The following is a 25,829-nucleotide window of genomic DNA, read 5'->3' as shown; positions in this document are numbered from 1 at the left end:
AGACAGAAAGCCTTGGTTGGACAGGGAGGGAACAGAGCAATAGTTAAGACTATCCAGTTATCACCACGGTTCAGTAAGCACCAGTCTAACATGCTTTACTAGAGAAACACCAGCCAGAACCAGAAGGGGGTTTGCTCCCAAACCAGGGCTGCATCCAGGTGAACATGGAACTGCCGGATTCTGCTGTTGCTTTACACTTTGCTTTATGGACAGGAATACAAAACCACTAATGTGTATGTTCCCTTTCAGATAAGCATCTCAAGCACTAATAAACCAAAGCATGCAGTGTTTCTCTTTGCAGTAAGTCTGACCATACTGCGATGAGCAAGGGGCTGGAGCAACCCTAAGGATAAAACCCAAGAACTCCTCTGGTCCCCAGCAGCACCCAGCTCTGAAGGCACCTCGGGGCTGTGGGAGGCTTGGCCAGCCGAGCTCCTGTCACCTCGGTGAGAGCCAGATCAGTGCAAAAAGAGCTTGGGGACACCCATGGAAGGAAAGAGAAGGGCTGTCTGCTCAACTGCTTCTGCTCAGTTGAGCAGGGCTAAAGGCATTTACACAGGCAGAGAGTACAAACAGGATGGAAGGAGCAAATGGTTATCCAGGTGGGAAAAGAACAGACTGAGCAGAGCTCCAGGAGATGACCAAATTGGAGCAAAAAAAAAAAAAGGAAATGGAAGAGAGGAAAAAATCGGGACCATTTGAGAATTAGTGGCTCGCTTAAAGGCAGAGTATCAGAGGAGGGCTCGCCCTGCAACATCGTAGATGGGCCATCCATGAGATGCACCAGCCCTTCAGGCTGTACCTGATTTTGTCAGGACAAGGCAGAAGTGGGAGGAAATTTGGGTGACATCACCCGAGTGAGATCTTTCTCCTCTTCCAAGTCACGGGGCCACGTTTTCAGCACAAAGGAAACCGTGGCTCCAAGCAGGCAGCTATCATGGAAAGCAGTCACGAGAAAAAACCTCGAGAAAGGACCTGGGAGACCATCCTGCCTGCTCCCTGCCCCGAGGGAATGACTGAGTAGTGTCCGAGAAGTGCTTTTAGAAGACCTTTCAACAGCCATAACAACTCTCCAGCTGGCCTCCCTCTCTCTGCTATTCTTAAGCTTTTTACACCCTTTGCAGAATCCCTTGTTGCACTTCACACCCATCCCTTCTTAGACCAGCCAGACAGGGCGGGAGAATAGGTTACTGCCCTCCTTTTTCATTCCCCTACAAACTAACGCTTCCTCCCTTCTTTATTTCGTTCTCCACTCCTTTGTTTTTCTTTAGATCAGCAGCTTCCGCTGTTTCAGCCTTGCATCAAAGGCCTTTGATGTCCCCCTTGCAGCAGCCTCGCTGCTCCCCGGGGCAGGCTCTGGGTGCAGGGCAGCTGCAGGCTCGGCGCAGCTGATGAAGGCTGCTGCCCTACTGCACCTCCAGGTCATGCTGTGATTTGCATCACCTGCTAATGGAACGAGCGTGTTCTCAATTTCATCACTGGCATGTGGTAATACAGAGTACAACCAGACCTTGCAGAACCTCAGCTCTTCTGTGCTGCAATGGCTCCTGGTTACCCAACCAGCCTGGCAAACCCTGATCTCTCCAAACCATATTTGCTGAATTTCGGGTCATGGTGAGAGAGAATCAAATATCTTATTGAAGGCAAGGTAGCTCCCAAAGCTGCTTATCCCCTCACCTCAGGGAGGCCTTCTCAAGAAGAAAACCAGCTTAGTTTGACGCAATTTGCCCTTCCTCAGCCCACAGCAGCTGCTGCCTATCTGCGAAGTGATTTGTTTCAGAGGGACATCGGGTTTACACTGACTGAATTACAATTGCTCAGCTCTTTTTCCACCTGGCATGGCCCACGTTCCAAGGGTCCGTGTCTCTCGCTGGGGCAGGCCACCAGCCAGGGGAGTCCCAGGGCGGCTGACTTGGAAGGGCCCCCTGAAGCTCGTGCTAAGGCAGGGTCACCTCCAGGGGGGGTTCAGCATCTCCGGAGGACGAGACTCCGCACCTCCGCGGGCAGCCGGTTCCAGCGCTCCATCACCCTCACAGGAGAGAAGTTTTTCCCCGTGTTCAGGTAGAACTGCCCGTGCTCCAGTTCGCGCTGGCGCCCCTCGCCCTGTCGCTGGGCTCCGCTGAGCACTCTGCCCCCTCCTCCTGCCCCTCGGATGTCGATCAGCATCCCTGGGACGCGCTCTCAGCCTTCTCCAGGCCGAACAGACCCAGGTGTCTCAGCCTCCCCTAAGGGCGATGCTCCAGTGCGCTCCGCTGGGCTCTCCCCGGCCGCGGGGAGCTCCGCACCGGGCACGGGGGTAGCCGCCTTCGCCCCGGCATCCCCACGGCCGCCAGGACCGCTTCCCGGTCAGCTCGGCGCCCGCGGGACCCGCTGCCCCGGCATCGCGAGGGGCTGCGGCGGCGGCTGGACCCGGCTGGGGCCGCGGGCGGGCGTGCGGAGCCCCCGGGTCCGGGCCAGCCGGGCGGGGCGGGCGGTGCGGGGTCGCGGAGCATGCGGGGTGAAGCCGGGCGGTGGAACGGCGCCGCGGGGTCGGGGCGCGGGCGGTGTACGGGGGTGCGGGGCTGAGGGGGCGGCGCAGGCGGTACACGGGGTGCGGGGCTCGTCGCGGCGCGGCTGCGCGGGGCCTGCCCGGCTGCGCTCCGCCCGGGCCGCCGCCCCGCCCGCCGGGCCATGAGGAGCTGCCTCTGCCTGCGCCGGGGGAGCCGCGCCGCGCCCGCACCGGCAACAGTTAAGTGTCTGCGGGGGCCGGGGCCGAGACCCGCGCGGGGACCGGGGGGCGGCGGCCCCGAGGAGCCCCCAGCGCCGGGCCCGGCCCCCGCACACCCGCCGGACCTGAGTCCCCGCTGTGCCCTGGCGCTCCTGTCCCCAAGTGTCTGCTCCCCGCTGTCGTGGTGTCGTGTCCCCCCCCTCCCCCGCTGTCGTGATGTCGTGTCCCCCCCCTTCCCCGCTGTCGTGGTGTCGTTGCCCCGTCCCCCCCTTGCCCGCTGTCGTGGTGTCGTCGCCCCGCCCCCCCCCCCTTCCCCGCTGTCGTGGTGTCGTCGCCCCGTCCCCCCCCCCCCTTCCCCGCTGTCGTGGTGTCGTCGCCCCGTCCCCCCCCCCTTCCCCGCTGTCGTGGTGTCGTCGCCCCGTCCCCCCCCCCTCCTTGCCCGCTGTCGTGGTGTCGTCGTCTTCCCCCCCCCCCGACCCCGCTGTCGTGGTGTCGTCGTCTTCCCCACCCCCGACCCCGCTGTCGTGGTGTCGTCGTCTTCCCCCCCCCGACCCCGCTGTCGTGGTGTCGTCGTCTTCCCCCCCCCGACCCCGCTGTCGTGGTGTCGTCTCCCCGCCCCGCTGTCCCCCACGCCGGGCCCGGCCGGCCGGTCAGGTGCAGGCACGGCCAGGGCGGTGGGGCAGAGCCCCCGGCCCCGCTCGGGGGAGGTCCATGGTGGTTGGGAGGGGAAAACTGTTATTTTGGGTTTTGTTAAAATCGCAGTGTTTGGCGTGGGCTTGTCTGCCTGGTTTCCGTACACCCTGGCTGGTGGCACTGAGCTGCCTGGGTTACTGCTCGCCTTCTGCCTCACCGAGGTGTATGAGCTTCCACCGGTATTTCTGGAGGGCTCCTCTGAGATCCACCGAGCTTCAGGGCTTTCTGCGCTGTCTCTGGGCTGGGACGTTCGCGGCCTGCTTGTGGTACTGCACGTGGAGCCCTTTGGCTCCGTAGAGCCTGGCGGGGCTCCAGCGGGTGTCCGGCTCATTGGGCCAATGCTTGGGTTTCTCCATCTTGTGTTTTATTTTCCCTGTGTGAGAACGTGCTTTTGCATACCTCAGCGGAACCCGCACGTCGTGTGGCAGGTTGGCAGTGTCAGCCCTGTAATTTTTAGCTGAGGTGCCTGTACCCTCTAGATTTTCTGAGTGTACTGGGCCAAAGGTTTAGTTTGAACTTCTGGAGGTGTGAAGACATGCAGAATGCTCCAGTTGCATAGTGCATGCAGCTCTAGCAAAGTGAATCCCAGGCACAAGGGTTCCTGCAGCCCCCAGGGACTCATTCACGCAGGTGCCGAGATTGAAATAATGAACCGAATGTCACTTGCATTTTGCTGCCCTGGTGTACGGTTATCTGTGCGTGGAAACCTATTCCGGTTTGAAATAAGACACTGAAATGCGTGTCCATAGTTAGAACTGCAGTGAAGCAGCACAAGATTTCAATTTTGCTCATTCCGTGACTTAATTTCCTGTTTCCACCCGCTGGGTCTCAAACTGTGGAGATGTTGCAGCTGATGTGGGGCAGCTGCCTGGCGATGGGAGCCTGGGAGCAGGGGTGATTCCAGACATACTCTTCAGGGCGAAACATGAAACTGCGATCCTGCCGGCTTGTGATGGAGCCTGGGGCCCTGACCCGGTGTCCTGCTGCAGTCTCCTCGTTTTTGGATTGAAACTATGTCTTATTCCATGAACAGAAATAGGAAACCAGCCAGGGCCGTGTCCCATTCCCAGATACAATGGGAGGACTGGCATGTGGAGGAGTATGCCAGTGTAACTGCTGAGGAGCCCACATTGTGCCAGCCCTGCCTACCACCTCTGCAAAACAACAGGGCGATGATGTGAGCGTGCTTCCATTTGGTGGGATTGTTTCCCACAGGGTACAGGAACTCAGAGAGGTAGCTGGTAATTTTTTTTTTTTTTGCCTTGGCTCATATTTTCCCGCCTGTGGGAAGAGCAGGTCAGTGTCCAAGTGCAGGGTTTGCAGCTGAAGGAGGACACAATAAGACCATTCTCTCTCCAAATCCTGTGCTGTTTAACTGCAGAACTTGACCTGTGTTGCTAGCAGCATGATGCTTCTGTAGCACACGCATCATCAGGCCTGACCTGGTCATGTACCTACCAGCTTTTGAGCTTGCCCAGCTTGTTGAAAAGGAACACAGAGAGGGGGGAGAAAATGCTCTTACATTCATTTCTGGAAATGTGTTCCTTTGCTCTATGTGTGTCCCAGCCAAAGCCCGGAAGTGTGGGTGGTTGGTCACCTCAGTGGAATACTTGAGACGAACAGTGAAGCCAGCAGAAAAGTACGCCTAGGGTAAGCTCTTAAAGGTGGAGGTGAATTAGTGAGAAAATGGATAAGTGTGAGTGAAAAGGCCACGAACAGACATCATGGGGTGCCGGGAGAAGGGAGATGTGCATGACTGCAGACATGGGCTGCAAGACAGCCTGCTCCGGGGTGGTGAGCTGCCCTTGGCTTTGCTGGCTCTGCAGGGCACGAGGCTCAGGGTGCAGAACAGGGCACCCAGCACTGGTCTCCACTACCCGCCCTGTGCGTGGCAGCCTGCAGAGCTGTCACTGCTGTGCTGGAACAGGGCCTTGTGGTGCCGCTGAGGAAGCAGGGTGGGGGCCATGCCATGCACCTGCAGAGGTGCCTGCTGGGGCTGTCTGGGTCTGGCCATGCTGGGTGTGGATGGGGCTCGGGCTGGTGGCACACAGAGCTAGTGGTCCCCCAGATCCCGGGCAGGAAAAGAAGATAAAGCAGGGCCTTGGCTGAGGACAGAGGGAACGTGGCTGTGGCAGAGGCTGGCAGAGTCCCTGAAGGTCTCTCCTGCAGCCAGGCATTCCCAGGACCCCCGCTCCTCCTGCCCTGTGGCATGGCTGGTTCGAGGGAGCAAGAAGCATTTGGGGTAAAGCCAGCAGCGTGTGTGCTAAGAGCCTGTTCTGAGTCTTGTTCAGCAGCCATCCTGCCCCTCTCTGTTGCGTGCTGCTTGGGTCCAGTGCTGGCAGGATGTGCCGTGACCTTCCTTGGTGGAGGCACATTCTTTCCCTGCTGGCTTTGTCTAAGCGTCCCTATGATGTTTGAAACTTCTTCCTGCCCAGAGCTCACATCCGCTTCCCTTCACTGCCAGGCCATACTGGGAGCTGGATGTGGCCCTGCAGTTGAGAGCAGACCTCCAAGGAGCATGCTCCCAACTAATGGGAAGTATGTTCTCCTAATTGTTTTGGGCTGTTCCCAGAATAACCCTACAGTGGGCGGAGAGCAGCGGGCCCTTTGACAAAGCTTGGGGAGCACAGCTCAGCGCAGGATGGGGCAAGGACATTTGCCGGTCAGGGGGTTGGAGTTCTACACCACCATGATGTTAGGTGAGTGCATAGGTCAAACTCGGGTTTTTTGAAGAGAACCTCGTTAAAATAACAAGCTGTCTAATGGTAGTATTTATAGAATCCTTTAATCTGTTCTTTCACTGTTTGTTTTTTATTTTTAAGTTCAAAGGCGTGGTAGAAAAGAAACCAAACAGTGCAGATGCCCTGGGGGAGCAATGGGATGCAGCTGATCCGCTATGTGATTGCCCAGCCAGGCTCCCCTCTGACCTGAGCAGAGTTCACAAAAACATCCATCCGAGTGTGCAGACCCATTCCTGCTTCTCCTTGCCTTTTCCAGATGCATCATTGATGTGGGACCAGTGGGAAACTGGTCTGGAGCAGCAGAACCTGCCTGTGTGGTGATAGCCAGGCGTAGGAGCTGCTGCCCCAGCCCTCCTCCTGTGGAGCAAGGTGCGCTGTGCTGCTGGGAGCTTCAGAGGGTCGTTTTCTGGGCAGTTGCTCTGCTCACCCATTCCTGCCAGCTGCAGGCATGGGTTGAGGAAGGTGCTGGGCACTGCATCGTGGTGGTGAGCGTGGGGAGCTTGGCGCAGCCCTCACTCTGATGGGGTGCTGCCACAGGCCCTGCGCTGGTGCCACATCATGTTTTGCTCTGCATCTTCAGCCTCCCGCCCTCTCCAGATGGAAGGCCCTGTTCCCTATGCTCAGCCACTGCTGCCGCCATAGAAAGGCTTTGTGTGAGCCAGCACAAAGTGAGGATTGATGCCATTTCCCCTCCCCCTGCTATGCTGAGCAGGACTGCAAATGGCTCCAACAAAGGTGCCCTTCTTCCCACACCAAGGATGGGTGCTGTCAGGCTGGGGACTGCGTAGCGGCACCATGCTGCAGATAGAGGCACCCCCACTTCTCATACAGTGCTGCTGGATCCCATCCTTGGCCTTTCCCAGGCCAGTGCTGCTGCTGTGCTGTTCCTGCCATGGCCCTGGGCCTCCCAGAAGCCCCCAGTGTGGGGAGCCAGGCTGGGTGGCATTTGGCAGCAGGACCCTGTCCCTGCCATCACTGTTCCTGCGGAGGAGGGAGGAGTGCCAGGGGCTCCCTGCCTGCCTGAGAAGGGGCACGGCCCCTCTGCTCCCCCCCAGAGCAAGGTGTGGTGCCATCCTGGCCTCCCTTGCTCCCCCTCTGTGGAGGCAGCCGGCTCTTTGTCTGGGTGGTTCAGTGGAGGCCAGAGGTGCTGGGGGAGCGAATCTGTTTCCTCTTGGTGTGGCTGCAAGCTGTGCTGGAACCTGCCATGCCGTGTTAGCATGCTAGGGAATAGCGTCACTTACCTGGATTTCAATTCCAAATGGCCTAAGAGAATCTCTTATCAGCATTCATTATCTCCCAGCTCCTCCCGATGCGTAATAACAAGTCATCACATTATTGAGGGTGGCTTGGAAAGGTTTCAGAAAGCGTGCAATTGTACGGAGAGCAGATTGTAAGTCCTTCGTTAAATTCACATTATATTTGTCCAGTATCATGTGTTTTGGGCAGTGGATTCTGTGTTATTTGTGAGGCACCAGGATGAGCTGGTGGAGCAGTGCTGGCAGTGGTGTGGGATTTGCCTGGGCTATGCTGAGTGCCACCAGCTTTCCTCCGGCTGAGTTCTCTGCTCCTTGTCTGCCCTGAGGATGGGGAGCCTGCCGGGAGGGGAAGGTGAGCCCCTCTGGCTCAGGGTGTGCTTCTGGTCCTGTTTTGGAGGCTTGAACTGTGTTGGGAGCGAAGTGGGTCTGCTTTGCTGTGTGCGTGCTGGATGCTTGTCTAGGTGCCGAATTGAGCTCCCTCCTGGGTTTGGTCCATTGGCAATAGCGTATTCACCATTCCTGGTCACTGGCTACTGTTGCTTTGGACTCCTCAGGTTGTCTGGCTGTTCGTGTGACATTATTATTATTTACATAGGGCCCAGACTTGCTCTTTTTTGTTGCCTGCAGCACGATGTTTGTTCAGACTGGGCATTGTGAAGTGTAAACCCAGGTCCCACTGGCACCAGCACTCACCTCTGCCTTGCTAGAAGCAGTAAGTAACCACGGCCTAGAAATGCTGGGGTGTAATTGCTCTGAGGAGGGAACTGAATTAGGTAGCTCTTGTTCACAGCTTGTCTGGCTGCGCAGCAGTGACGCTTGTTTACACAAAGCACTGCCCTTTTATCTCAGGGTGCGTGGGGGGGCGGTTTCCTGGGGCATTCCTTCTGAAAGCCAGAGAAGACTTGCCCTGACTGGCTGCCTTAGCAGGAGACCACATGTAGAAGCAGCAGCAGCCTTCCCTATCCTCATCGGCGAGTTGTTTAAGCAGCTCTCCTGTGCTCTCCTCCTGCTTCCCGCAACAGCATCTCTCCAAAATGGGTTGATTGTACCTGCTTCTGTCCCCTTTGCGTATCTCCCTCCCTTGAAGTACGTACATGGTGATGTCTCCCTTCTCCTGGAAGATGCTAAGGCCTCTGTCTGCTTTGCATCAGACCGTCCTGTGCCGCTTCGTCTGTGTTCTCCTGGTGTTAAGGCTCTGCAGCAAGCACGGGTTTGCATACAGCGCCAGATACATCTGTGCTGCTCCATGAAAACAGTCTGGTTCAAGAGGGTGCGATGGAGACTTGCGGGGGGGAAACCCTGGTGGGTCTGACACCCATAGTGGATGGGGAACCTCCCAAAGAAGCCATTGCAAGCACATAGCTTGCAGCTTAAAATGGCAGAGCTGCTTCAACCAGCCTGACTCAGGGCTGAGATTTGCTATCTGTTTAGGAGAGAAGGGAATGAGTTTGGGTTTTCCCATCATTGCTGGATGGAGACTAGCCCATGCTAAGTATCCTGGAAACAACAATTGATCTTGGAAGAGGCTGCTGGCCCAAATTCCAGACCTATTGGGCATTGCACAAATGTACCCTCTTATCAAAAGCAAATGAAAGTGCAGAAGGTGTGTCTGGCCTAATCCCGTGTTTAACTTGGCAGTCTGGTGTGTCAGCACAGGCGCTGGGCAGTGCATGCGGGCTTTCAGGGCTCTGTCTTCTGCTGGGGCGTGAGCTGAGCAGCCCTTTAATTCTGCTCCTTTCTTTCAGGATCAGTCCATTATGCCTGAAGTGCGAGATCTTTCCGATGCCTTGCCCGATTTGCCGATGGATCCCATCACAGGTGTTGGTGTGGTTGCATCCCGGAACCGAGCACCGACAGGTTATGATGTAGTAAGTAGAGCAATTCCAGCTGCCGTTGCTAATACCTTGATTCTGAACTAATGAGGCTTTCCTCTGCTGGGAACAGCATCTCTTCCAGAGAGGGCTCGTCTGTGTGTGCTTTAAGCAGTGATTTGATATCCAGCTGCCCACCTCTCAGCCCACAGCACTTAGTGCTTTCCCTCAGAGGAGGTTTGCGGGTGCAGTCCTGCTGCTTCATCTGTGCCACTCCAGAGGAGGGTAATTACCTGGAGGAGAGGTTTTCAGAAACAGCTGGCCACGGTGGCATGCAGATTTAATAATCCTGGTAACATTCATCCTGAAGGAGTCCTAAGTATTGCACAAATTATATCTCTGAATAAATGGATCCCCCATCAGCTGTTTAATCCCACATATCAGCACTGCACAATGATGATGAGAAGCTCCAGAGTGGGAAGCAGAGAGTTTCACATCAACTGAAATTGCAAAGATGATTTTGATGGACAGAATGCAAACCTCTAAAGTAAGCTTTGGCAGGAGGCTGTGCAACAGGAAAAGGCAGCTGGATACAACAGAAATGACTGAATGGATAAAGGGAGGTCACTGTTCAGTGGCTGCTTGGTCCTTGGGTTAGTTGCTGTGTAACTAACAGCACGGTTTCTCCCCCCATGGATTAGTGTCCCAAACAATGAAATACCATGAAATTTTGACCTTGCAGAGCTCTGTGGGAAGGTTTGGCCCATAGTCCATCTGCTCACCTTCTTGTATCCTGCTGCAACCGTTCTACATTGCACTTGGGTTTCAGAGCTGCACAGCTTGTGTGGTCAGGAAGGGAAACCACTTGATTGAGGCTTTGCTTGCACCTTTCCAGCTCTGTATCATTGAGTTACCCTGTTCAGGGTGAGAAGGAAGGAAATGGATCCAGCTGAAGTAAGGATACAAGGGAAGGGAGTTGTGAAGAGAATCCTTAAAGACCTGAAAGGTTTTTTGCATTTAAGTAATTAAGTGCTGATTACCCGTGTGAGCTGGGCTGTGTAATTAGCTGCCTGCCCTGATAAAGGAGCACGGGACAATGTGAGGGCTGTGATAACAGAATTGAGTTCTGCCTAAATGACTGGGCAGAGAGCGCTCACCTCAGATAGCCTGTTCATGGTTTAATAGGGAGCAGAGTCTGCCCTTGGCTTAATCCAATTACGGTGGTGTTGTAATGATGCTTGTGAATGTGGGTTGCTTGCTCCTGGGGGGCACAGGGGAGGCCGCCTTTCTTCGGGTTCCTCTGCCTTCTTCGGTGTTGACACAGAGCTCGTTCTTGACCCTGGGGCCAGCAGTCCCAGCTGCAGGCCGTGGGGAAGTGCCCACTCTCTGCAGTTGTCTTACTTTAAGCATGGCTTCCACACGCGTGCTCCTTCAGCCTTGTGTGGCCTGGGTTCCGTGAGCCGTAGTTCATGTCCTTTCCCCTAGACAGTGTTGGCTGGGATGAGGCGGCTCTGGGTGCCTCCCTGGTGTGGCAGGATGTCCTGGTGCCCAAAGGTGCGGATGGTGGCACACAGGGCTGAAGTATTCCTGCCTGGATGTCTGAGAAGGTGGCTTCTCTCTGTGAGTTGGGGTTCTGGAGCAGTGTGTGAGGTGCCACTTCCCCGTGACCTTTCCAGAACCCAGCCTGTCCTGTCTGAAGGCACAAAGGCAAGTATGCACAAGTGCCCGTAGTGTAGGGGGGAGAGTTGTGTCCCGAGACCAGTGTATGGACTCGGGCAGTCTCGGGCTCCATGTTTTTCCAGATGTGCAATTTCCCTTGAGGCATTGACAGCTGAGTGTTGGTGCAGGGTGAAAAGCCTTGGTGCAGGTGACTGTGGTACCTCTGTGCTGAGAGTGCGCTCCCTAAAGCAATAGGGGTTCAAACAGCCCCTGAAAAGGAGAACTGCCCTTATCTCTTAGGAATCATCAACACCAGTTCATCTTGGGATGTTGTTGTTGTTAGGGTTCTGATCACTTTGCCTTTTACTGCAGTATCCTGAAGGTGGATTCAGAGTTGTGGGGGTGATGATTCCTCTTATCACTGATGGATGCGTGTGGTGTGGCTTTACTGAGGTTTTGAGGTTTGTGCTGAAGTACCCAGTTCTCTTTCTGAGGCAGCTGTGTTATTTGTAGGCTTCACCCAGTTTCCTGTTCGTTCATGTCCTTCCTCCAATAAACAACCCGTGCCATGTTCTTTTCCTTCCTTTTCCCTTTGCTCTTCTAAATTAGCAAGCAAAGGTATGGGTGCTTTCAGCCCAGGTGTGCATTAAACACCATGGGGATGTCCTGCTCCTTTTCCCAGGTTCACATGGAGCACCAGGTTCGGCGTATGGCCCGACTGGAGGTGGCTGTGTGGCAGAGCCCAGGTACCGGAGCAGGGAATCTGGGCAAATGGGTCAGGGATCGTTTTTCCTCAGCAGTTTATTAATTACTTGGAAGTCTTCTGTGTCTATTTAGAAGACAGCGTCTGGCACTGGGAATGCCTCACCAGCTCTTTTAACAGCCAAGCACCAAAGACTTGCTTTTGCCAAAACGCACAGAGTGTCTGAATGTAGATTCCTGAAAATCTGCCCCAACTGGCAGGACTGAGTGCATGGGTGGGGAGCAGAGGTGAGAGGCAGGAGATGTGGTTCCTGTACAGCCATGTTCCTTGCTGCAGGCTGAACGCCAGCTCCTTGGGGTTTGCTCTGGGGCAAGAGCCAGAGTGTGCTGCTCGCCTAGGGCTGTGTTGAAGCAAGGAGGGCCCTGCATGGCACCGGTGAGGCCTGTGGGGCCGGTGGCTTAGGGGAGCAGTTTCCAAGGGCCTGTTCTGTGGCAGCAGTAACGCTGTACCAACTGCTGAGCTGCAGGTAGATCACCTGTTCCAGGGGGCTGGGCCAGGCACACCTTTCTTCCTCCGTGTCACTCCATCAAGTCCATCTGTTTGCTGCATGTACTTAAGGAGAGTTTTGCCCCAGCTCCATGAGGAGAAGGGCCATTCCTTGTGCCTGACGTGCTGGGTGCACATGCCATGTCTTGTGTCCGGCACGTTCCTCACCTTTTGGCCAAGCAGAGGACTCTGTGAGCTGGGGCTGCCCAGCACCTGTCCTGCTGGGCAGGTCTGCTTTGACCCCTCTGGGTTAGCTCCATTCCCATGTTGCCCCACTGAGGGCATGCTGCCATTGTGAAGCAGCGCTGCTTGGGCACGGCTCTGCTTCCAGAGTTGCTGTGGATCCTCCTTGCCTGCAAGAGCCCAGCAGGTGTTGTAAGAAGTCTCCTGTTTATATTGCTCTGTTTTCTTTCCCCATGAGTTTCCCGACAAGTTAATGCATGCTTACATTCTCCAGGATTGGAAAGTGTCTCCAGCAGGGTGGTGCAGAGGCAGAGTGCTTAGGCTGCTGGGATGTTGCCTGTGACTGCTGTGCTTTGCTAGAAGTGGGAATGGTTTTGCCAGTGTTCCTGTTGGGCCCCAGGGCTGATGAGCTTGTATCCCAGCTGCATCCAACAGCAATTAGTGTAGCCAGTCTCCCAGTTGCAGATGAGGCTGTTGCTGCCAGTTGAGTTTTGAGCGTCTTTGATGTGGGAGCAAAGAGCAAAACTGGCTGACCCAAGAAAAGCTGAAGCCATATTAATGAACAAAGTGGTTGAATCTGTTTGTAGTCCCTCAAACTTATTTCTCACAAGGGCTGGGGTTGAAGCTGTGTCTGTGTACACCAACAGTTTCTCTAAGCACTCTGTTTTCTGAGTATCTTTGCACCTGGATGGACTTACCCCTAGGACTGAGAGGAGCACGTGGATCTCATGTATTCCTAAACTCGCACTTTGGGAAACGGTTGAATTCAAGGAATAGTAAAGAAACAAATATCCCACCAAAATCCTGGTTACAATTTTGCTATTTGAAAATGCGATGTGTTTCTGTTTCTCTGCAGAAGCCTGATGGCAAAAGCCGCATGTGTCATACGAGGGCTGAAGCTGCACAGGGGCTTGTGAGCAGCAGCTGTTGAAAGGCAAAGAGCAGCCAATGCACTTTGTTCCCTTTGCCGATCAGACAATAAACATGCTTTTCTCACCTGCACTCAGGATAATTGGAAGGTCTTGTCAGCACACATCTCTTGCTTCCTGTGCCTGCGCAGAGTCTCTGCTCAACAAAACACGTGTGCAAACAGTAACAACAACTGTCAGTTCTTTGTTATCAGGCTGCTCTGGGGCCAAAGTCTTACTCAATTCGAGGAGATTAGACTTGAAGAGCTGTATTGGAGGGGTTTGCCTCCATTGAAGAGGTGTTAGGTGGGAGTTCAGCTGTGCTGATGCGTAGCATCACACCATGCTAGAGCGTCCTGCTGGGAGCCATCAGCCTGGGGAGCTGATCTTTTCTCTGCTGCCCTTCTCCCTGTGTTTCCCTTCTTGTCTCCTTTCTTATTTGTCAAGAAACTTCTTGGGGCACAGGTTCTATCACTTTGCACTGTGCAGGGCAAGTGCCCAGCTGCCAATAGTCGAGCCCTTTCCCTGGTGCAGTCCTGCCTTGTGCCCACTCCTCAAATCACCTCAAAGCTGAGACCTTCTCCCCCCTGTCTTTTCCTGCACGTGCCTCTGTCTCTCTGGTGGAGTGTCCAGGCTCCATCTCCTTTCCCTCTGTGGAGTGCATACTACTGATTGACTGGACAAGGCAGGGTTGCATTGGAGAGGGACATTTGTGGGCTGTGTCCACGTATGTGGCATTGCCACTAAAGTCGGTGAGTGAGCAAGGCTTTCCCTAGCTGCTGGAAGCAGCTTTTTGGCCTTAAGAGCCAGAATTCCTTGCTGGCTTTTCTGTGAAACGGCTGAGCCTGGGCAGTTCGTGTGCTTGGTATGCATGGGCCCTTCCTCCCTGCCTGCCCCACTGCCCTTACGTGTTGGGCTGTAATGAGAGCCAATGTGCTGACTTTCCCAAACTATTGTTTGGAGCCTGAACCAAAGTTGCTGCTCCCTCATTAGAACGGCCTTTGTCAGAGCATCTTTAATCAACAGCTTCCCGAGAGACAGCGTTTTTAGAATGTCTTTTTATACCTCCTCTTGGAAGCTCTTTGCACTGCACCTTGTGAAACTAATGAGATGCTGTGAGAGTTTGGCCTACTGTTAATTAGAGGAGGTCTGAGGAAGAAGTGCTGCACGTATATTAACTTTATCTTGGCTCACGTCTCCTCTCTCCCTCTGTCTTCTATCCAGGTTGCACAAACAGCAGATGGCTTGGATGCTGACCTCTGGAAAGATGGCTTATTTAAATCCAAGGTCACACGATACCTGTGCTTCACGAGATCGTTCTCAAAAGAAAATGTAAGTCCGTTTGCTGAGTGTCTGCATGATTTGCATCTCTGCCTGGTTTGCTCTTACCCATAAGATGATTCATTTTATGGAGCCAATTATAATTCAGGCAGGTGTTTCACTGAGTTTGGGTGAGTCAGGAGGCAGACTGCAGTGACCAGATATTTGCATTTTGTTGGTGTTCTTCATGAAAAGGAGTTGCTGGCAAAATCTGCAGAAAAGGGAATGCTGGTATTTGAGCAGCCCCCTCACGCCAGTGTCTCATGCTGCCTGCACGTGTTCCTAGTGGATTTCTAACTCTAACTACCTAGAGAAGCAAATTCTGCAGGCAATGTTGACGAAGGAGATGTTGGTGTCTGAACCTGGGCATCATAGATATTTTCCTGCAGGATTAGCTTGTCTTTCTTTGTTGTTTTTGATGCTGATTCTGGGAAATATACACATGTTGTGCATATGCTGCCCAGTACTTGTAAGCTTCTAGTCCGGCTATTAAGTATAAGTTAATTTCTGATTAGTGGCAGTTGTCTGCCCACTTCTCTGGAGGAATGGGAGGAGACCACATGCACCAAGAGCCTGATGCCTTCTACTATGTTTTTTAGGTGAAGGCTAGAGTGAAAGCTTCCTCTCTTCTGGAGGAGCTATTTAATTCTATAATGAATGCACTCCATCTAGTGGGTAATCCTGCTTTGTGTTGTGCTTTGGATATTCACAGCAGCTCAGTTGTCAGAAGATGCAGATACCATTTTGTACTTGGGCTTTCACCAATGATGGGAACAGAAAATCACTGGTGACTTTGGGGGCTGATCGTGGGTCTTGACAGAGAGCCAGGGCCTGCTGATTTCCAGCATTTGGCCTTTACTCCATCCACTTCCCTGCCTGCCTCTAGATTAAAAATAAAACTCCAGAGCTCCAGGAAATCTTGCTTCCTGGGGTGGATGGAAAATCACTGTAGTTTTCACCCTGGAGTACCTGCAGTAGCATGGATAATAGCCCCAAAATGGGCCAGGAGAGCATTAACCAGGCAGATTTGTAATGATTTGAGTAATAAGTTTTTCTGTGGCTACCTTCAGTGTAAGGTTGTCAGAAATAATTACAGGATAGCAGCAACTGCTGGCTACCAGAGAGAGTGTAAATACCCTCCGTCGGTGCCTGTTAGGCTTTTGGCACGGATCCTCTGCTCAGCACAGTTTGGGAATGCGTTCCTCATGTTGATGAGTGAATTCAAGGGAGCGTGGGGGAGGATGACTAGTCCCAGCTGCACAGCAGCCTGGCGGATGAGATGTGGCAAGCCCTGCGGCAGAGATGCAGCAGACCCACGGGTGCTGCTGGCAGAGCTGGGCAGGGCTGCGGTGTTCAGGTGCTGGCATGGGGCTGAGGCTCCTGGGGCTCACTATGGCCATGCCCAGTGGAAGGTGTGGAGCCCTCTCTTCTCAGAGAGTGGATATCCCAAGGATGGCCAGCCTCCTCCAGCCAGCCAAGCAAGCTCCCTCCCAAGCACGTGCTCCTGCCCAGATTGAACAGGATGTGTGCTTGTGCTGCTCGATGCCACTGGCTTTGTGTAAGGAACTGTATTGTGAGGCAGAGACCAGGCCAGTGGATTCTGCTGCCAGCCCCTGGGAAGCACACAGAGCTGATCTGTGCTTCTGGTCCTCCAGCTGTGGGAAGATTGAGAAGGGCTGATGGGTTGGGAGGGGACCGGCACAGACCCTTTGTCCCTGGTGAGCCGGGCAAGAGCTTTCCCTCTCCTCTCAGTCCTGTGGGGATACAATGTGCTATCTGACTGGGGACCTCTGGGGGCTAAAAGGCCTCGGTCCTCCCTGTAGCAGTGACCTAGAGCTCTCCTTTGGGAGGGAGAGGCTCCTCTCACCTGGGCATCAATGTGTGCTGTGCTTTGGGTTCTAAGCTTTCCTGTGCAGGGTGGTTTTGTGTTTAACAAACACTGGGTATTGAGGAACACGTCGTAGTTGGCAGTTACTGCTCCTCAGATCCCTGGGTTAGAGAAGAGACAGTCTGCAATGTCTCTGTCAGAGTTGTTGTTCCCAACAGCTGATGATGTTTGGGAGGTGACAAGGACATTGCTGCTATCTGAGTGCTGTGGTGAGGAGGCCCTGAACGGTGTGTGTCTCCAACAGGAAAGTATGATGCCCTTTCTCCTGTGCGTATGGCAGAGTATCCGTGCGGACACTCGGCATGGAAGGGGCTAATGAACTTAGCAGAGACATCTCTCCTACCTGTCTGCTGCTGATGGAGGAGTGACTGTCAGTTCAGCTGAAAGCTGCACGCTGATGTAACACGGCCAGGCAGTTCGGATAAATAAAACATGAAAGATGAATCAGCAGCAACCGCTCCATCTACCATTTGCTGTGCCAGGACTGCATTAATTTATACATGCTGCCTTCATAGCATCCAGCATTGCTCGTGCTGGGTGCCCTGGCCAAAGCAGGGATGGCAGCATTCGGGACTGACCACCCTTGGCCACTTGCATGAGTGAAGGACGTGTGCGAGGGGTCTGTGCGGTGGGGCAGGGCTGCAGGCCCTCCTGGTGAGGTGCTGACTGTGGAATGCAGAACCTCCAAAAGATAAATTCCAGCCTCATCTCCCCTTATTTCAGAGGCTGCAGATTTAAATAAGCTTTATGCTATTTCAGCGTAATAATCGGAGAGGAGGGGTTTGCCCGGACTGCCCTGCCAGGTAAAAACTAAGGTAGGAACTTAGCAACCAGTGATGGTAAAATGTACTGACATGATTTGGTGGCTTAGGATGGAATTTTAATTTTTCTCTATTGCATTTCTGTTTATGAAGGCTGTGCAGTAACTGCAGTGAGTTTTTCTTCCATATACGAATCCAGATTATTGGCAGCAATGCTGGCTGTAACGAGAACTGCAAAGAAAATCTAGTCTCTAAACAATTGTGGATGCTGTCATTCCGAATTGTGCTTTGAGCTCTTCAAGCCTTGATTAATAGGATGAGGCATCAGTTCAGGATTCATAGGGACTCCAAATGAAGTCCTTAGTTCCAAATGGCCTGCTATTCTGGAGCATGCCTGCATTTGGAGCTAGAACCATGTCTGTTCAGTACTAATTAGCTAATGCATGTAATAACTTCTGTTGTGGCTTCATGAACGGTCTTCCCGTAATGCTTTCTGCTGCCACTGTCATGGAAATGTTGTGTTGCCATTGTAGATGTAGAGTGTATGTGAAAACTAAGGTGACCTGCTCAGTGGATGAGTTGATGGTCATAATGCTCTCAGCTGACGTGTTTCCAAAGGGAGAGACTCAGTTGTGCTCTTGAGGATACAGAAATGTGGCAGTAGATGAGATGTAAGAATCTGTAAATGCTGGAAGTTATCTGGCACCTTGTAATCAATCAACGTGTGATTCCTGCAGAGATCACGGCTGCAAGAGTTGGCTGGGTACCTTCTTGCTGTTTTTAAAGGTGGTGGTCAGAAGCAATGACACTGTGTCCAGCGGTTAGGCAGGTGGAAAAGTTGGGTTTGCGTTTGATGACATTGTCATAATCAACTGTTTCTTTCCTCTCTCCGAAGAGTCATTTAGGCAATGTCTTGGTCGATATGAAGCTCATTGATATAAAGGACACTTTACCTGTGGGCTTCATCCCCATCCAGGAGACCATCGACACACGTAAGTTGGTGTCTGTTCTTCAGTCCTGTGCATGGGAGCAGCTGCTCTGGCGGTGCGTGGGTGGTGAGCAGTGTCCCAGATTGAAGGACCCCCTCGGCACTGCTGCTCTCTGGTCTTGGGAGTGCGTGCTTGGGGGCAGATCTGGACTGCAATGGATCAGCCTTTGGTTTCCCTGTACTCTTCAGGCTTTTTAATATGGCTGCCTGCCTGCCAGTGGCTCGGCTGCTGGAGCAGCACAGCCACGGGGCAGGAAGGAGTCCTTTGCTCTTTCATTTTGCAAGGGTGGACTCAGGCTAATGGGAGCAGAGCTGCTATGCCGAGGGACAGTCATAAAGGGGTACCAAAAGGAAGGGGCGTGCTCATGGCATTGGGTTCGTGCACGCTGACTTTATACCTCCCTCTGAACAAGGCCCAAGTCCTGACAGGGGTACTGAGGATGCTGGGGTGTGGCTGTGCTTGCTGAGACAAGACACTGGTGTCCAGGGGAAATACTATCCTTGTTTCACAGAAGGGGCTTTGCTGCCACCTTTAAGCCAGCAGTTCCCAAGCGGTGCGTTCGGCTCCCCCTGGACTCTGGCAGCTGCAGCTGGAGCCACGTCTGGTCGCAGCTCTCTCTGCTCTGCAGCCAGCGTCCAATGCTTCAGGCTTGCAGTGTGGAGGAGGCTGTGATGAGCCTCATGGGAGCTGGGTGTGGAAGAGCTGCAGGACACCATGTGCTAGTGCTAAGTGTACAGCTACTGCTCAGGAGCTGGTGCTCATTGATGATGAAATCCAGCTAATCCAGCTAGTTGTGAGTAGAGAGGGAGATCATTCATCTGGGTCTGCAGCAGAGAGTGGATTTTCAGTCACTGCTTACCTGATTCTGATTTGAAGCTGCGACCTAGAAGTGAAAGGCTGTGCAGCCCATTTCCCATTCTCTGGGTCACCTCCTTCCCAGCAGAATTCCTGGGCACATGTGGTGCAGTCATCAGCTCATCCTGCTCGCCCTTGGGAGTGCTGTGCAATTACCACGTGCTGCTGTAATTTTTGTGAAATCCTGGTGGCAAGGTGAATGGGGACTTTGTACGTAATTTAAAATGCATTGGATTGTGACCCCTGTGATCTTTAAAGCAGAAGCACTGTCTGTGTTAATGAAGTGGTGTACAGCCCTGCTTCTGTGAGTGTGAGTGAACACGTTTCAATTGACTGTTTATAATATGTTACTTAAAATTAACTCTGGTTAGGAATGTGTAATTACTGAATCCAGCTCCTAACTCAGGCTTGCTACATACTGCGGACTCTAGGCAAGTGTGAAAGAGACTGAAGACAAGAGCAAAGAGTCAGCTTTGTACTTGCTGTGAAAGCCAAGCAAGAGGCACTGGTCTTGTTCAGAGTTAAATTTGTGGTTAGAGGTGTTTCTGGGCTCTGTGACCGCTGTCTTGTAGTAAATACATTAAAGATCACACGCCTTAGTAGGTTCTGAGAAAATTTTCAGCTGTAGAAGCCTTGAACTCTGAGCCCCTACAACCCGTTTTAGGGATTTCAAATAAAAGCCCTGGTTTTCCAAAGGAGGAGAAGGCAAGACTTCAGGGATACAGGTACTGAACATCTCTGAAGAGCAGTGCCCTGACTTCAAAGCTGCAGGTGTGCAGGTGCTGTGTTGTGACACACCTCTGTGTGTGTGTGTGTTGGTGCTGGTGCAACAGCACATTTCAGAGGCGGGGATGGATTGCTTTCTCTGAGGTGTGGATTATAAAACACAAGGAGTCTACAGAGACAGGGCTGCTTGCCATCTGTTGGAGTGAGAGTATATATTTAAGCTGGAGAATGTTTATTCATATTAAACTGAAGGGGTTTTATTTTGCAGGCCTTTGTTTGTGGTTCTTTGTTGTTTCCAGGTTTTCACTCAATATCAGCACGCTAGACTTTCAGTTTGTCAGTAGAGTTCTGTCATGTCTTTTAAGTGCCTGATTTCACATATCAAAACCTTGCCTTGCTTACATTGAGGTGCTGGTGAACTCCTTAGGGTAAGACAGAGCAGTGGTTTCCAGGCACCGCAAATCTGTATCTGGGTGCTAGTACTGCCCACTGTCATGCGTCTGCCCCATAGCTGCATGTGGACAGGATCTGCGCACAGAAAGACAGCATGCTTGTGGATGAATTCCTTACACAAATAAACCATAACTCTGATGGACTTGAGGTTTCCTTGATGGAAACAAGTGAAGTTGCTCTGCAGTGCATAGCAGGAAAGGGCCATGCAGCTGATGCATCCACTCTCTGAGCACCAGTCAGCGCAGCGCTGTTGCCCAGAGGGGGTCCTAGCAATTACTGCTTGGTAAATCTGGTTCATCCCTACAAAGATACCAGGGCAAATGCAGTGGGAGTATTGTTTCAGTACTTACTGGCTGAGCCCAGAGAGGTCGCTAACACTTGGAATGTGTGCGGTTTGGGCAGAGAGCTTTTCTGGTTAGCCGCTCTGCATGGCAGGCTGCGTTTCTGCCTGCTGCTCTTCTTGCTTTGGGTGGCTGTTTGGAAGCCCTCGGCAGAATATGCTGACCGGTTGTGTCAGCAGCTTCCAGGTGTGTTCCTAGAGGCGATGCTTGTGGGAAGAATTGTTAGACACGACTGTCCAGGCTAGTAAGGCAAACACTACCTTCGAAGGAGAAGGGAGATGTGAGAAGTATGTGGAAGTGGAAAAATCACCTGCCATTCGTGTTCTGCCGTGCCGTGCTTGGTGGCATACATGATGTCTTATCTCCTCTGCAGAGGGGAGCAAGGAGTATTGGTTTATCGCAGTGCTTAATAACAAATCTCACACAGCATGCAGGGAGCTCCTGATAGAACATTTCTCCAGGCACCAAATGGCACTGCACTGTCTGGTTTGCTGACATATATCTGTTCTTTGGCTCCAGTTCCTGCCATAATTATCTGCCTAATATCTGGAGAGACAATAAATAACATTTATATCCTAATCTTGCATAAAAACCACCCTGTGTCCTGGGTTGTTTTTGCAGAAGAAATAGCTTTCAGAAAGAAGAGGCTGTGCATTAAATTCATCCCTCGAGATTCTACCGAGGCAGCGATCTGCGATATCAGAATCCTGGGTAGATCCAAACAAGCTCCTCCTCAGTACACATTCATAGGGTAAGTACACTCACTCCAGAAGCTGCTGTCGTAAATTCAGTTATACCAGGGCTGAGCGCTATGTTCTGTAATTACTAAGTCGTGGTATGTAAGGGCTGAAGCTCATCATTAGAAAAGTCTACCTAAGTACAACTGTTACTGAGTTTGATGTAGGAATTGACTACTACCCCTGTTTTTTCTAGGCCATTTGGACTGGTTCTTACTAATCAAGGTGTTAGTGAAACCCATCAGTGCTTGATGCTTGTGCACGTGTGTGGCATTCGATTGTAGCGCTCATGTCTGTGTTGATTACACAGGGAGTTGAACAACATGGGCATTTGGTACCGGATGGGCAAAGTTCCACGCAACCATGAATCTTCGCAGCCTGCAACACCTCCTTCTCAAGCACAGTCGTCGACACCAGCTCCAAACCTGCCGAGGTGAGTTTCCTGCTTTCCAGCCCCTTCTGCTGATGCTGTGTTACTAATTGTTAGGAGCCCTGCCTGACAGAGTCAAGAGCAAGGCACCATGTCGATGTGAAAGTATGATGTGGCATTATCCCATCATGGGGGGAATGTGTCATTCGTTCAAGTGGTTACCTTCTGGAATTTTCTTTGCTGCCCTTGTATAAATACACATGAGTGAAGCAGTCAGAAGAACGAAGCAGCCTGCAGAGAAAGGGAAACTGCAGACTAGACCTCTCCTTTGCTTTAAGCAGTGCAGGATGCTGTAGTTTCCCACAGGTACGTGTGGGTCCCCCTTGGAGGGTGGGCCAGAACCATAGCCTAGCGGATTTCCCTCCTTGACCTGAGGGAGGGAGAAGAATTCAGACTGATTTTAATGCATAAGGAGACAAGTTTTGCTCTTTCTCCAGAATCGTTTCACTCGGTTTGAAGTACTGGCCCTGTTTTTAATTTCCTTGGACCCAACTGCTGCACTCCAGTCTTGTGGCTGTCATTGAGCATGCAGAGCACCGCTCGTCCTGCAGGGACTGACAGGAGCAGCGCTTTGGGGCAGGCGCCAGCACAGTGTCTGTCCAGGCTGTTTTCCCTGTGTTCTATAACACAATATTTGTGCGTACAAATGTATGCACTTGTGTGTACACTTGCGTGTAATAGGAGTCTTGCGCTGACAGCTGACTTGCTGGATTTCTCTGGACAAAACGGAGCAATGTTAAGCGACGAACCCAGAGCAAGGTTAAACTGAGCGCTTCATGCTCCTGGCATTCACTGTGAGAGCACAGCATCCAGTGTGAGACGAGCTCCTCCTGATTAGGCTGATGGTCTGAACTCCAGGCCAGGCTGTTGCCAGGGGCCAGCATGTTCTCTATGGGTCCCTTTGGGCTTTCCTGTAATTAAGTGAACCTGTATTTTTGCACTAGGCATTTGGTGTAGTGCAGCAGTGTTTACAGTAACTGCTGAGAGCTAGAATTTCAACAGAGACAGCAGAGGGGAATTCCAGGGGGAATTCCACACAACATCAGTTTGTGTACAGAGGTCACTGTATCCTGTGGGTGGAAAATCCTCCTGTCCTTCAGAGTTGTGATTTTACAGGTCTGAGAGCGATGTTTTAAGCTGCTGTAAACTGTTCCTGAAAAAGCTATCAGATGTCTTTTTCAGGCAGGCGAGTACGTTTGAGTCCTCACCCGTGACCCAGGATTAAGTCTGCTGTCTGGCGGTGGCTCTGAGCTCTCCTAAGCGTTTGGACATTTCTCACAAAGAGAGCTTTGCTCGGTCACCTGCCGTGCGCAGTGTGCTGCTGGCTGTCCTGTCCTGTCAGCGGTGCTGTGGGCAGAGACGCTGTCTTGCTTCTCGAGCAGAGTTGGAGGCAAAAGAGATGAAAAGCCAGCAGTCTTCTGGAGATTTCAGTCTCTTCCCCTGGGAGCTGGTCTGCTGCTTTGAAGCTCTGCTGGACAGAGCCACACGCTAGCACAGGCTGTGCAAGATCAAAGAAAAAGATGTCTTGATTTTAGAGCACAGACCTTTGTTTTTTGTCTGCAAGAAATTCCCGCCTGGGCAGATTTCCACAGTAAAGAGAAAAAATTATCCAGTCGAGAGCGTGTCGATGGCAATCCTGAATCACTGAGTGTAGAAGGGTCACTTTATGACTGAGCAGGGAAGGCTGCGGAGTAGCATCAGAGCTGTTGGGAACACGGCCAGAATTAGAGCTCAGATCATCAGCGACAGTTGGAAAAGAAGTGTTTACAAGGCTTATATATTTTATAACCTCTTGTTGTACAGTTTATGGTTTACAATGGCTGCAAGGAAATTGGATCAGTTTTGTTTTACTTGCCAAATAAAGCAAATGTCAAAATAGTCAATATAAAATGTATTCTAATTTGGCTGAGTTAAACCAGCCAGTGTGCAGTGGAATAATTGAATGTTACATTAATGCCTCCTAGTAAAAACCACCTGTCTGTAGCCAGCCCTGTGCTCATGCCCTGGGTGTGATTTACAGGTAACTTTTACACCACCAGCCTGATCATTCAAAACATCTTTCATGTCTGTTTTCTTACTCTGATTATTTATTATCCAATATATTTTTTAAGAAATAGAAGTGTATATAAAGGTGCATCCTGCAAATATTTCGTTATTACGGGGAACACATCTGACTTGAAAGCTTACTCTAATACTTTATACACAGTCTGGTGACTTACTTAGCACTTAATGCGTGCGGAAGATTGTAGTCACAAGTAACCTCTTATTTTTACATCACCGTAGAGAGATGAGGTTACACTGGTAGCCACTTTGCTGGTTTATTCCATGCGGATATATCCTGACGTGAGTAGCAGCAAGTTATTCTCATGCTGTCGTGAGTGCTAAGAGAGAATGGGTGAGCAGTGTGGAACAGGGAGTGCTGTGAAGATGCTGCTGTTGGGCTGATCAGATGTTTAACCGATCTCTTCGGTTGCTGAGTAGCATTATAAAATACTTTTAAATCAAGAGGTGGTGCTCGGGTGGTTCAGAACAATTGCTGATGCTGGGTGTAAACTGAACCAGTAAAACACACCAGTGAGCTTCTGCACAGCAAAACCTTCCCAAATGGAATGCCTTCCTACCGTGGGGGACATCCATTTCTGCACTAGCCACGTTTCCTCTTCTGATCTGTGCTGTCAGTCACTGCTGGCCATGCATGGTGGCATGGCAGAGTTTTGTCAGTGTCAGAGGTTTGACCTCCACAGCCTGCTGCATGTCAGCAAGGCTGCTTCCGCTGCTTCTGTCGTGGGGTTATGGTGTGCAGTCGGAACGGCACGAGGGGAGGCTTTGTTTGATATTGGTGCTGGACTGCATATGTTATTTTACAGCCACTTCTTCTCCTCGGTGTTCCCTACTGCAAGCATCTGGCTTAACAGTCTCTAATAGCAGCCCTCGTGCGTCCCAGCGAGGATGACATGCTGTGCCGTGGAGCACAGCCGTGCCATCGTGCAAGGCATCAAGCTGCTTTGCTGTCTTTACTCTCCAAATTCCACGACAGCTTCTTGGCACTAATGGCAGCCTGGAGAAATGCACTTGCAGTTTCCCATCCTAGAAGGCTGCTACTAAAGAACTGCTGTTGTTGACTTGAGTCATCAGTGGGAGTTTAATGTGACTTCCCTCAGCACCTCTGATCTGCGCTAAGGCCAGCACACTCTGGTGCTGCCTGGTGGCATCAAGCAAGAAGGGAGTGCCTCCTCCCCCAAAGAGGTGCTTATACCAGGTAACTTGCCTGGCTCTTTGCATGCTTTGACTTCTCCCAGCCTGTGGATCAATGATTGCTCACGCATGGGGTGGGAACTTGGAGAAAAGAGCAGGACACGAGCATTTAGAGCAGCATCCTGGGGCTCAGCCACTCTGTGCCTCTGACTCTGTCAGAGTAGGTTAGAGCAGGATTTGTGTGCGACGTTTTCCTCCTCACAAGTCCGGCTACAGTCTTTTTGGGAGCACATCCCTTACTTCTGTGAATGCACTCAGCCAGATCTTCAACTGTTTTGCCTTGTGGTTGCCAACGTGGTGGCTTCCATCACAGCCACGATGCTTTATGAGCCCGTGTGGCTGCTGTGGTTCAGGAGTGCATTTTGCGTCCTTTCCTGAGGTGCTGCAGGAGTCTCTACCACTGTCACTCAAACAACCCTTTCACAATTTGTCAGCTGCAAGGAAGATGTCAGTCAGCGCTGCTGAAGTGTGTTTTACAGTGACAGACATAATTGCACCTAACTTTTTGCGTGGATGTTATCAATCTGTGACAGATACTTTGGGAAATGGAGCACTCTGATTGCAGATGATGTGTCACAGGCGTTTAATCTTCCTCTCGGAGAGACCGGGATTCAGTCACAACTTTTACTCGTTGATGTCAGGTTTTGAAAATGTAGATTTGCGCTGACCCTGGGAATCGTTCAGTCATTTAGTTTGTGAGGCTGTCATCTGAAAGGTTAATGGCTTACCAGGAGGAGGAAGATCTCACTGCAACCCACTTGTAATCATAGCATGCATTAGCATTGCTGTGTGCTTGGTGTTCAGGCTCAGAAGGGCAGAACTCCTTGGGGTGCCCGTGGTACATCTGCAAGGCATTTCTCACTGAGA

At 52.0% G+C, this 25,829-nt stretch overlaps 1 protein-coding gene across 10 annotated transcripts in view; it reads left to right on the top strand.

Moving 5' to 3' along the window:
* Positions 1-2,042: 2,042 nt before the first annotated feature.
* The window catches only part of MVB12B (multivesicular body subunit 12B), a 63,997-nt gene continuing 40,210 nt past the window's right edge, over positions 2,043-25,829 (top strand). For 2 of the 10 annotated variants that reach the window (XM_054083920.1, XM_054083929.1), the window contains exons 1-6: positions 2,587-2,727; positions 9,143-9,265; positions 14,432-14,539; positions 18,072-18,168; positions 21,162-21,291; positions 21,588-21,710. In XM_054083920.1, coding sequence (XP_053939895.1) covers positions 2,671-2,727; positions 9,143-9,265; positions 14,432-14,539; positions 18,072-18,168; positions 21,162-21,291; positions 21,588-21,710 — 638 coding nt within the window. In that variant the 5' untranslated portion in view covers positions 2,587-2,670. Of the gene's footprint in view, positions 2,062-2,585; positions 2,728-3,316; positions 8,110-9,142; positions 9,266-14,431; positions 14,540-18,071; positions 18,169-21,161; positions 21,292-21,587; positions 21,711-25,829 lie in introns of those variants that run through there. The other 8 variants (XM_054083928.1, XM_054083925.1, XM_054083926.1 and 5 more) reach the window with 8 other exon arrangements.

Source organism: Cuculus canorus, chromosome 19, assembly GCF_017976375.1.
Source record: "Cuculus canorus isolate bCucCan1 chromosome 19, bCucCan1.pri, whole genome shotgun sequence".
Lineage (NCBI taxonomy): Eukaryota > Metazoa > Chordata > Aves > Cuculiformes > Cuculidae > Cuculus > Cuculus canorus.
Note: the sequence above shows the minus strand (reverse complement) of the source record. Positions and strands in the feature narration are given on the sequence as shown.